The sequence below is a fragment of the Notolepis coatsorum genome, assembly GCF_963971535.1.
Source record: "Notolepis coatsorum genome assembly, chromosome: 14".
NCBI lineage: Eukaryota > Metazoa > Chordata > Actinopteri > Aulopiformes > Paralepididae > Notolepis > Notolepis coatsorum.
This window is the reverse complement of record NC_140178.1, coordinates 75106745-75120426: the sequence shown is the minus strand read 5'-3', so window position 1 is coordinate 75120426 and position 13682 is coordinate 75106745. Positions and strand designations below refer to the sequence as shown.

The 13682-nt window shown below is 41.8% G+C and overlaps 1 protein-coding gene across 1 annotated transcript in view; it reads right to left on the bottom strand.

The window, feature by feature from the left end:
- Positions 1-792: 792 nt before the first annotated feature.
- nptx2a (neuronal pentraxin 2a) overlaps positions 793-13682 on the bottom strand; it is a gene marked incomplete at both ends in the record, with an annotated part of 39149 nt that continues 26259 nt past the window's right edge. The window contains 2 exons of the mRNA XM_084328801.1: positions 793-1020; positions 3886-4065. Coding sequence (XP_084184927.1) covers positions 793-1020; positions 3886-4065 — 408 coding nt within the window. The remainder of the gene's footprint in view (positions 1021-3885; positions 4066-13682) is intronic.

Here is a 13682-nt window from a genome sequence, read left to right as displayed (position 1 = left end):
CACACACACACACACACACACACACACACACACACACACACACACACACACACACACACACACACACACACACACACACACACACACACACACACACCGTGTCTGCATATAATGACAGACAGCATGCACCGGCACGTTTATCCTCATCTCACACTCACACATGCATAATGTTCTGATCCCTCATAGTGATCAATACTGACTGCCTGACAGTCCCCTCTCTCGCCCTAATAGACATTCACTGTTATCCACGGTGCCTCGGCCTCAGCACCCCTGTTGCTCTTCAAACAAGAAGATAAGCTCACATCATATTAGTACTCTGCCATGCAACTCAACAACAGTGTTCAGTAGCACATCTAAAGACTCACTATCACCAAGACAACAGCGCAGCGCTGGCAGTACAAGGAACATATCCGAAAGGGTCTCTTTTTTTATTATAATTTTCTTTTTAAAGGAATCAATAAAAAGCGTATCTAGTGAATGGAAAAGACAGAATGGCAGTAGAATCAGATCAGTAGAATAATTGGAGCAATAGAGTCCACAAAGCAAGTCCTCAGGTGAGCAGCCCAAAATGAACCCTCTCTATATAGTATGTCTAGAGAATCACGTTGAAAATGGGCATGAACTTGTGAACCATCAAGCTGGGTCAATGAGACCAGACCATGTAGAAAATGACGAGACCCGTGCACCAAAACTCTCATTCTCCAGGGTCTAACAGAAGCAGCAGTCAAGAAAAAATGTATTTGTTTATCAATCCCAAGTGGCCACGTTGGACTTTGTCACACTAAGAATCCTTTAGGAATCGAAGGCGCGATCCTCACAGATCTCCAGAGCAGCTTTGGTGGCTCCGCCCAGCACTTCCACATTAGCATCAATCCAAGGAATCACGTTACCGGGCATGTAGGCGGAGCAGTTAGCCATGCCCATGATATCCACAGGTCGCAGTACCCGGTCCCACATGTTGAACTGGCTCATCTCGCCCACAAAGGCCTGCGTGGCATCAAAGCGCCCACCTACTATGTCCTGTGGGGGGTGGGGGTGGGGGGTGGGGGAGACAAAGAGAAAATTAGGGTTCCATGACGCATCTTAGAAGGCTTCGGTTAAACTCATTTGATTATTATTGATTCCTGCAACAGGAACTGACTGCAGCATCCTATGGCAGTTTCAGATGGGAAGTGATAGCCGCCCAGAAATCATTCATTTTCAATGGGTGAGCAGACAGGGAGGGAGGGAGGCGCGGGCCATCTGGCGGGGGGAGCCACAAGCTGGACCCATCCCACAGAACTGCCACATTCATATTTGTCACACACACACACACACGCACGCACGCACGCACGCACGCACGCACGCACGCACGCACGCACGCACGCACACACACACACACACACACACACACACACACACACACACACACACACACACACACACACACACACACACACACACACACACACACACACACACACACACACACACACACACACACACACACACACACACACACACACACACACACACACACACACACACACACACACACACACACACACACACACACACACACACACACACACACACACACACACACACACACACACCAGGGGCGTCATTTTGGTATGGCAAGGTATGGCACTCGCCATACCTTGGCAAATTAAAAATATATATATATTTTTTTTTTTTTTTTTTTTATACATTTTTTTTTATGTTGATTTAGAATTCGAATGTCAACATTATGAACGAAGCTTCGAACTATTCGGTACAGCCCTAGCATGTTTTGATATTGTCAATTATCTCAGTTTTACTAAGTGACTTTTACTATGCCACACAAAAAAAGGAAAATGGACATACAGACGTTTTTTTTTATCAAAGGGCAGCAGAGACAAGTGATACAGGGACACAGGTAAGGTCTTACAATGGCTTAGTGATTATAACAGTGCAGTTCAGCATTCAGTAACCCATACCTTTTGTGAATGAGTTTTTATACTACATTCTGTTGAACACACACCTCAAAACCGTACCTAAGGAAAATTGGCTCAATTGCAAGACAAATAATAGACAGTTATGATATTACATTTTGCATAATTTGTATGCAAAATATTGTGGTTCCCTGCTTTAGTCTGTTGACACATTTCTATACAAAAAATGCTTGTGTAGTCCTGTGTCATACCTAAATGTCATATAAGTGAATTGTATAGAAACAACTCACCAAAAGTGACTATTACGCAACTGATTTGACAAAAAAAATCCACCAAGGGGGGGAAACACCCCCCTTCAACCCCCCCACCCTCCCTAATTGCCATACCTTGGCTTTTACTGAAACGACGCCACTGACACACACACACACACGCTCGCTCGCTCGCTCGCTCACTCACTCACTCACTCACTCACTCACTCACTCACTCACTCACTCACTCACTCACTCACTCACTCACTCACTCACTCACTCACTCACTCACTCACTCACTCACTCACTCACTCACTCACTCACTCACTCACTCACTCACTCACTCACTCACTCACTCACTCACTCACTCACTCACTCACTCACTCACTCACTCACTCACTCACTCACTCACTCACTCACTCACTCACTCACTCACTCACTCACTCACTCACTCACTCACTCACTCACTCACTCACTCACTCACTCACTCACTCACTCACTCACTCACTCACTCACTCACTCACTCACTCACTCACTCACTCACTCACTCACTCACTCACTCACTCACTCACTCACACACCTGCCAGCAGCCAGAGTTTAAATGCCTTGAACTTCTAAAGTTAAATGTGCTGTGCCTCAGTCACAGGAGGAGTGAAGTGAGGCTGGGTGGGTCATGTAGGCGTCCTCTCCAGCCTGACATGAGGCTGGGTGGGTCATGTGGGCGTCCTCTCCAGCCTGACATGGAGGAGTGAAGTGAGGCTGGGTGGGTCATGTGGGCGTCCTCTCCAGCCTGACATGAGGCTGGGTGGGTCATGTGGGCGTCCCTCTCCAGCCTGACATGGCCGTTAAAGATGCACTAACTTAAGATTTCCAATTATTTGAAATGAGGACCATGTAGACTTGCTAGCCAGAGGGAACGAGGAACTGCAGGACTCAACCACTAAATTACATGCTTATTCCACATAATTATACAAGGTCGGGTCTACACACTATCATTTCAAATCATCGACAGTATTAGTTAATACAGTACATGTGTAATGAGAAAATGTCATTTGATCATTTATTTTAAAGTTGACTGTCCCTCATTTTACACAACCTCCTGCAAGTTGACTTTAATGGCAGTATTCAAACACAAAGCCATAAAGCCCTAATCCACCTAATGAGACCATCAAAGCTCATGTCATGTGTATTAATAGAACTCTATGGGGGTCATTCATACATCTATAGCGTCATGCATTGTTGCCATGGAGCTATCCGGTTGAGTGGTCCATTAATGCATCTCCCAGAGGGGCAGCAGGGTATTGTTTAGGGGAAGATGTATGAGGTAATCCAGGTAGGCTGGTCATAGCGTGCAAAGAGTCTCTCCACCTGCCGTCCCCTACTCCCCTCTCTCTGATCTGCGCTACACACACACACGCACGCACGCACGCACGCACGCACGCACGCACGCACGCACGCACGCACGCACGCACGCACGCACACACACACACACACACACACACACACACACACACACACACACACACACACACACACACACACACACACACACACACACACACACACACACACACACACACACACACACACACACACACACACACACACACACACACACACACACACACACACACACACACACACACACGCGCGCGCGCGCACACACACGCACGCACACACCTCCACCTCCCCTAATTCCCTCTCCCCCTCTCCAGTGATCTCACCTGCTCCTGCCCCAGGATGATAACCCCTCCCGGCTTAATTGGGTGCCATGGGGCCAGGTTGTCCCCGGTGCCCAGGCGCTCTCCATCTTGGTAAGCCTCCCAGAAGCCGTCCCTGGTCGTCCAGGTGATGCATATGTGATGCCAGCGCCCGTCACTCACCGACAAGGGGAGCTGGGCCACCTGGGTGGGGGAGGAAGGGTGTGCCCCGACCGGACACAAAGAGGTATGACATGGGGGATGGGAAGAGTCGAGAAAGGCGAACGGTTAATTGTGGTGTGGTAGAAAAACTAGAGCGGCAATTAGGTGAGCGCTTCAAAGAGACTGCACTCTGCAGAGAATTCACCGGTTGAACCAATGTGACATAAAAAATGTAGATTACCCAGGTGACATCATCAAGGCATGGATCATCATCGTTCAAAGCTGCACGTAGCCAACAGCAAAACAGTGGCCTCTTGTGTTTTCTTTTGTGCTTTGTTCAGAGATCAAAGCAAAACAACTGGTTGCTTCTACTGAGCCACCGCGATGACATCACCGCCCATTGAGGATACCACACAGCTGCACCGGAGAGTATGAGAGGAGAACTCATTAACTTTTCATGGGGAAACATTCTAAGCCTCAAACTACTCCACTATGCATTTCTGCCCTCAAAAGGCATTTCTGTCAGTGTATGTTGTTCCAGCTAGGCATAATCCTGTCGTTGGGGGAGCTGTCATGAACACTAATGAAGCCAAAGCCAATCACAGAGGCTATTGACCTGATTAAGCAGCCTAGTGGCGTCTTGAAGCCAGTTGCAGTATGGGATCAATAGGGCATGTGTTTCTCAAGCCTGCCAGTTTAGGAGAGCTGATCCAGGATTACTATCAAAGTTTAATTGACCCTCTCATTATTTATCATGTTAGAAGCAAAGCTGAGATATTCTCAAAAACTCAATATAAGCCAGGTTAGATTCTATAAAGATGTAGAGCTTCATACCAAAACACTGACACCATAAAGCAAGGTGTGCTGCAAACTGCCATTCATCATCCTGGAGATGTGACTAATACCTTTTAAAATATTGCTTGCTGAAATGATTGTTTCAGGCATGGGGTTCACATGCATGGTAGGCAGGGACTACAGATGAAAACTAGCTCATTAGCTAATTCTGGCACATTTACATTGATGTCGGTAACTGAAGATGTTGATTAATGTGCACTGTCCCTGGATAAAATAAATAAACTAAGATGGAAATGGTAATTTAATGGTAATTAAACTCTAACTAGCTACAGGCCAGGTACTGCAGCACACATGCAAAGCTACAGTGTGCAGAGCTTTGGCAGGAAGAAGTCAATAAAACCCTGCTGCCTCAAATCACTGGTATCCCTTAGTGTCATCTATTAAGCATGCATGGCTGCTGGGAAAGTATTGATAATAGTTATCCCTCTATCAGTTTAGCTAAAACCGGGCTTTTCGACAGCAGACCACATCAAAGCAGAACCACCGTCGCCATCATTTGAATTTGAATTTAGAACAAACTAATCCACATAGATTTACTCGTCATCTTTCTAAAAATCTACATTTGGAGAATGCTGGGACAGATTTGCAAAGGCTTTGCACATCAGATTACTACAGACACACAGTTTCAATAGTGTTAATGTACAAAAAAAAATTATTTAAACTCTTGTCACGGCCGTCTAGTTGGAAAACAGATGCCATTAGCCAACTGGAGAGTTTTTCCTTAACCTGAACCTACCAGATTGAAAAGAGCTTTCAGGCAATGAGAACAACAACTCAATGCAACCAAATAGACTGAAACGACAAGGAATTCGCTTTTATTTGTCTAGGTTTCAAGGACATGTTCGTATTTGAAAACACATCTGTTTAAACTAGCTTAAGACACGTTACGCAACCCAGGTTTAAATAGACACATTACTCAACCCAGCTTTCAAATAGACACATTACTCAACCCAGCTTTCAAATAGACACATTACTCAACCCAGCTTTCAAATAGACACATTACTCAACCCAGCTTTTAAATAGACACATTACTCAACCCAGCTTTTAAATAGACACATTACTCAACCCAGCTTTCAAATAGACACATTACTCAACCCAGCTTTCAAATAGACACATTACTCAACCCAGCGTTAGAATAGACACATTACTCAACCCAGTTTTCAAATTGACACAGTACTCAACCCAGCTTTAGAATACACATTACTCAATCCAGCTTTAGAATACACATTACTCAACCCAGCTTTTAAATAGACACATTACTCAACCCAGCTTTTAAATAGACACATTACTCAACCCAGCTTTCAAATAGACACATTACTCAACCCAGCGTTAGAATAGACACATTACTCAACCCAGTTTTCAAATTGACACAGTACTCAACCCAGCTTTAGAATACACATTACTCAACCCAGCTTTAGAATACACATTACTCAACCCAGCTTTTAAATAGACACATTACTCAACCCAGCTTTTAAATAGACACATTACTCAACCCAGCTTTCAAATAGACACATTACTCAACCCAGCGTTAGAATAGACACATTACTCAACCCAGTTTTCAAATTGACACAGTACTCAACCCAGCTTTAGAATACACATTACTCAACCCAGCTTTAGAATACACATTACTCAACCCAGCTTTTAAATAGACACATTACTCAACCCAGCTTTCAAATAGACACATTACTCAACCCAGCTTTAGAATAGACACATTACTCAACCCAGCTTTCAAATAGACACATTACTCAACCTAGCTTTAGAATAGACACATTACTCAACCCAGCTATCAAATAGACACATTACGCAACCCAGCTTTCAAATAGACACATTACTCAACCCAGCTATCAAATAGACACATTACGCAACCCAGCTTTAGAATACACATTACTCAACCCAGCTTTAGAATACACATTACTCAACCCAGCTTTTAAATAGACACATTACTCAACCCAGCTTTTAAATAGACACATTACTCAACCCAGCTTTCAAATAGACACATTACTCAACCCAGCTTTCAAATAGACACATTACTCAACCCAGCGTTAGAATAGACACATTACTCAACCCAGTTTTCAAATTGACACAGTACTCAACCCAGCTTTAGAATACACATTACTCAATCCAGCTTTAGAATACACATTACTCAACCCAGCTTTTAAATAGACACATTACTCAACCCAGCTTTTAAATAGACACATTACTCAACCCAGCTTTCAAATAGACACATTACTCAACCCAGCGTTAGAATAGACACATTACTCAACCCAGTTTTCAAATTGACACAGTACTCAACCCAGCTTTAGAATACACATTACTCAACCCAGCTTTAGAATACACATTACTCAACCCAGCTTTTAAATAGACACATTACTCAACCCAGCTTTTAAATAGACACATTACTCAACCCAGCTTTCAAATAGACACATTACTCAACCCAGCGTTAGAATAGACACATTACTCAACCCAGTTTTCAAATTGACACAGTACTCAACCCAGCTTTAGAATACACATTACTCAACCCAGCTTTAGAATACACATTACTCAACCCAGCTTTTAAATAGACACATTACTCAACCCAGCTTTCAAATAGACACATTACTCAACCCAGCTTTAGAATAGACACATTACTCAACCCAGCTTTCAAATAGACACATTACTCAACCTAGCTTTAGAATAGACACATTACTCAACCCAGCTATCAAATAGACACATTACGCAACCCAGCTTTCAAATAGACACATTACTCAACCCAGCTATCAAATAGACACATTACGCAACCCAGCTTTAGAATACACATTACTCAACCCAGCTTTAGAATACACATTACTCAACCCAGCTTTTAAATAGACACATTACTCAACCCAGCTTTTAAATAGACACATTACTCAACCCAGCTTTCAAATAGACACATTACTCAACCCAGCGTTAGAATAGACACATTACTCAACCAGTTTTCAAATTGACACAGTACTCAACCCAGCTTTAGAATACACATTACTCAACCCAGCTTTAGAATACCCATTACTCAACCCAGCTTTTAAATAGACACATTACTCAACCCAGCTTTCAAATAGACACATTACTCAACCCAGCTTTAGAATAGACACATTACTCAACCCAGCTTTCAAATAGACACATTACTCAACCTAGCTTTAGAATAGACACATTACTCAACCCAGCTATCAAATAGACACATTACGCAACCCAGCTTTCAAATAGACACATTACTCAACCCAGATTTCAAATAGACACATTACTCAACCCAGCTATCAAATAGACACATTACGCAACCCAGCTTTCAAATAGACACATTACTCAACCCAGATTTCAAATAGACACATTACTCAACCCAGCTTTCAAATAGACACATTACTCAACCCAGCTTTAGAATAGACACATTACCAACCCAGCTTTCAAATAGACACATTACTCAACCCAGATTTCAAATAGACACATTACTCAACCCAGCTTTCAAATAGACACATTACTCAACCCAGCTTTCAAATAGACACATTACTCAACCCAGCTTTAGAATAGACACATTACTCAACCCAGCTTTCTAATAGACACATTACTCAACCCAGCTTTCAAATAGACACATTACTCAACCCAGCTTTCAAATAGACACATTACTCAACCCAGCTTTAGAATAGACACATTACTCAACCCAGCTTTCTAATAGACACATTACGCAACCCAGTTTTCAAATTGACACAGTACTCAACCCAGCTTTAGAATACACATTACTCAACCCAGCTTTTAAATAGACACATTACTCAACCCAGCTTTCAAATAGACACATTACTCAACCCAGCTTTAGAATAGACACATTACTCAACCCAGCTTTCAAATAGACACATTACTCAACCTAGCTTTAGAATAGACACATTACTCAACCCAGCTATCAAATAGACACATTACGCAACCCAGCTTTCAAATAGACACATTACTCAACCCAGCTTTAGAATAGACACATTACCAACCCAGCTTTCAAATAGACACATTACTCAACCCAGATTTCAAATAGACACATTACTCAACCCAGCTTTCAAATAGACACATTACTCAACCCAGCTTTAGAATAGACACATTACTCAACCCAGCTTTCTAATAGACACATTACTCAACCCAGCTTTCAAATAGACACATTACTCAACCCAGCTTTCAAATAGACACATTACTCAACCCAGCTTTAGAATACACATTACTCAACCCAGCTATCAAATAGACACACTACGCAACCCAGCTTTCAAATAGACACAATACTCAACCCAGCTTTCAAATAGACACATTACTCAACCCAGCTTTAGAATAGACACATTACTCAACCCAGCTTTCTAATAGACACATTACTCAACCCAGTTTTCAAATTGACACAGTACTCAACCCAGCTTTAGAATACACATTACTCAACCCAGCTTTTAAATAGACACATTACTCAACCCAGCTTTAGAATAGACACATTACTCAACCCAGCTTTCAAATAGACACATTACTCAACCTAGCTTTAGAATAGACACATTACTCAACCCAGCTATCAAATAGACACATTACGCAACCCAGCTTTCAAATAGACACATTACTCAACCCAGATTTCAAATAGACACATTACTCAACCCAGCTATCAAATAGACACATTATGCAACCCAGCTTTCAAATAGACACATTACTCAACCCAGATTTCAAATAGACACATTACTCAACCCAGCTTTCAAATAGACACATTACTCAACCCAGCTTTAGAATAGACACATTACCAACCCAGCTTTCAAATAGACACATTACTCAACCCAGATTTCAAATAGACACATTACTCAACCCAGCTTTCAAATAGACACATTACTCAACCCAGCTTTCAAATAGACACATTACTCAACCCAGCTTTAGACTAGACACATTACTCAACCCAGCTTTCTAATAGACACATTACTCAACCCAGCTTTCAAATAGACACATTACTCAACCTAGCTTTAGAATACACATTACTCAACCCAGCTATCAAATAGACACATTACGCAACCCAGCTTTCAAATAGACACATTACTCAACCCAGCTTTCAAATAGACACATTACTCAACCTAGCTTTAGAATACACATTACTCAACCCAGCTATCAAATAGACACATTACGCAACCCAGCTTTCAAATAGACACAATACTCAACCCAGCTTTCAAATAGACACAATACTCAACCCAGCTATCAAATAGACACATTACTCAACTCAGCTTTCAAATAGACACATTACTCAACCCAGCTTTCAAATAGACACAATACTCAACCCAGCTATCAAATAGACACATTACTCAACCCACCTTTCAAATAGACACAATACTCAACCCAGCTATCAAATAGACACATTACTCAACCCAGCGTTAGAATAGACATTACTCAACCCAGCTTTCAAATAGACACCCAACCCAGCACAACCCAGCCCCAACTCCTACAATCTCAAAGTCTTTGATAAGTTTCTTTATATATTGCATTTCTACCGTGTTGCTACATATTTTATATGTTTGCACTTTGAGCTGCTTCTTGTATGAAAAGGCCCTATAGATATAAAATAACTGTAACCTTTAACGAGGTGCTGCATCTTCTTTTCGGTTTTGAACATTTCACTCTGGGCTGCCGCTCCTCCGGCAGGGGGAGAGACAGACGTGTTCTGCAGTGGCGTGTGGATAGAAGCGGTGAACACCAGATCCAGGCAGTGTGCACTTCCTCTATCTCTCCTTCTCTCTCTTTCTCCATTTACTTCCACTAAAACAGCATGCACAATGTGCCCCAGTGGACCTTGTTACCACAGTGAACACATTCAACACATGTGCTGTGCTACATACAGTAATTATATTCAGTCCTGTCTCACTCTCAACACACTCTCCTACCACTCACTTCCTCCCTCTCTCTCTCTCTCTCTCTTCTGCACTCTCTCACCCCTCGCTTCTGCTGGATTTTCTTCTATGTCTCTGCAACGTTGTTGTCCCCCCAATCCCTGCCATCCCTCTTGCTGTCTCTCTCTCTTCTCCTGTCCTCCATCCTGCATGTTGTCCCTCTGACTTAAACACATGTATAATGCACAGCGAAGAGGAGAGTGGTGGGAAAGACCCGTCTTTTAAGATAAAACACGAAAAAAAGAAACCAAAAAGAAAAGCGTTCTCAGCAGGAGGGAGCTTTCTAACTCGTTGCCAAACAACAAATCCAACAGTACGTGACTACAGTACCATCCGCAGGCCTGCGCCGCCACAAAGAGGAGAAGACACAACGATTAGCAAAGCCTAACGCACACGTCAGTCACAATGTTATTTTTTTTATGGCATACCATTGAAGACAGTAAAAGCCATGAAATATTCATCCTGTGTTTCTATTCGGTTTGTTTCAAATCATCTCGAATCATAAAAGCCTTCGTTAGCCAGATTGAAATGACTCAGTGGTACACAAGAAAGAACAAAGGTCGAGATGCAGCCTTTGAATTAGAACGCCACATTCCCTGTCGAGTTGCCGTTGTTGCATGTGCCCGGAATATGGGTCAACAACGATATTAAAATGTTTACAAGGTTCAATATAAACTATTCATAACTGACGACCAGTGAATGGTCTCAGCTATTCCTTCATTGTATATATAAACACAATAGCTCCTCACCACACAGAATAGACCCAACACTACATGGCCTTGTTAATATTCTGTACATTTTATCTCTATGGATTTGACAATCAATTCCGTGAATCTATGTTATTATAGCCACTGAAGAAAGCCAAAGAGAGGTTAGAGAGGCCAACTAGTGACTTGAAATCACAAGCGGAAATCATTGCACCACAAATAATAATAGGAGTAATCATAATAGCAGTTAATCATAACAGGAGTACTCATCTTATGAGGAGTTAATCATAATACGAGTAATCTAATAGGAGCAATCATGATAGGAGTAATCATAATAGGAGCAATCATGATAGGAGTAATCATGATAGGAGTTAATCATACAATTAGTTAATCATGATAGGGGTTAATCATAATAGGAGTTCATCATAATAAGAGTGGTCATAATAGGAGTTAATGACAATAGAAGTTAATCATAATAAGAGTAATCATAATAGGAGAATGAATATAAAATGGTCTCTAAATAACAGACAACCTTTTTCTTGATCCTCCACTCAACTGTCCTGATCAAAAAAAGAGGGTGGGTTTGAGATCGATACACTTCCATGGCAGTACTGGGCAGCACCCAGATTTGACTGACATCTGTATAACGCTTGAAGTATCAAGGGGTCTAAGTTCTGTTCTGATATACAGAACAGCTTAACCTACTCTGCGTTGTGTGTTTGTCCGGTACCAATTCCCTTGTACTTTCAAAAGGCCAGGAAATGGCCTTGTTCGACGGCAGAGAGACGGCGGTTGAAATGAGGAGGCAGAGAATTTTGCTAAAGTTCACTTTTTATTTCACAAGCAAAGTGAAATAACAAAAGGCTTGAATGAAAAATGGTGCTATGAAACAATCAAAGCATGAGACTGTGCCCTCAGCTTGTGTTCCAGACTAAGTCGCTACTAGCAAAGTATCTATCTCGTCTCGTCTCCTCGTTGGTTCGATGGTTTCCGTCTCAACTCGTCGTCCTGCACGTCCAGTAGGGGAAAAAACATGCGTCCGGTCGTTTGTGTTCGTTCTGTTTTTTTTCTGTCTCACAGCACCCCCCTTTTTATCCATGAGCGAAATCCCGGCGTGACGTCACCAAGTGACCTCACCCCTATGATTTTCACCCAATCGCAAGCCTTCATAGTTGGTATTTGAAAATGAGGTGGCCTCTAAGCAGACCAACTTACTTACGCCTTTTTTAAGTCAGAGAGTTGAATTGCCTAAACTAAACTTAATACCTTTTAGTATTTACGCTTCAAGATATATCCAATTGATTTGAGATTGATTTTCTAAATACAGACATATTACTTTTAACTAATAGAATCTTTATATGAGATGAGAATCACCGTCTGTTACCATCAAGCCCAGTTTCAAACCTAGGTAAAAATCCAGTTTGGTTTATATAAAGGCTTGATTGTAACCTCGATGACTTTCTGTCATAAAGACAGCATTTTCATATCATTCTGTTCAGCATAATTAGTCCAACCTAACAGTAATATTTACAGGTATTTCACATTGATGTTTCATTCAGGATATGAGCATTCATTTAACAGTATGAGTTCTTCTGTAATCCTGAAACTAGGTCCTCCTATGTTCCAGCGGCCTATTTCGGTGTGACACTAGAGCAGGGGTCAGCAACCTTTTTGACATGGAGTGCCTGTTTGAAATATAGTTGTAACTAGTGTGCCTCAACAATATTCCATGCATCGTAATTTCTTTTTTCTCATAATCAGGTCTTTTTAATGATAATTTTTACATTATTACATCATTATTGTTATTGTTATTATTAACAATATTATTATGATGGTTGTATCAACCCTAAATCTGAGTTGGGGGGGGGGGGGGGGGAATGCAATGCAGACAAACAGCTGCATACAGTGCGACCATTTCACTCACATTTGCCCATTCATTTTTGGACACATCACACACCATCGGTGTGTGTACTGTACGTGTGCTGTCATAGCTCCACCTACAGGCCTAATGGAGAACACCAGGAGAACACCAGGATGTGAATGGAGGGTGAATGTGAGGTATATCGTGTAAATAAGTTTTGATTGATTGTAAGACTACACTGTAAAAAAAATTATAATAATAAGTTACCAGAACTTACAAATATTGAGTTCAGTTACTGTGCATTAAGGTTTTCAGTTTTCAATCCATAATAAGTTAACAGAAAAATAAGTA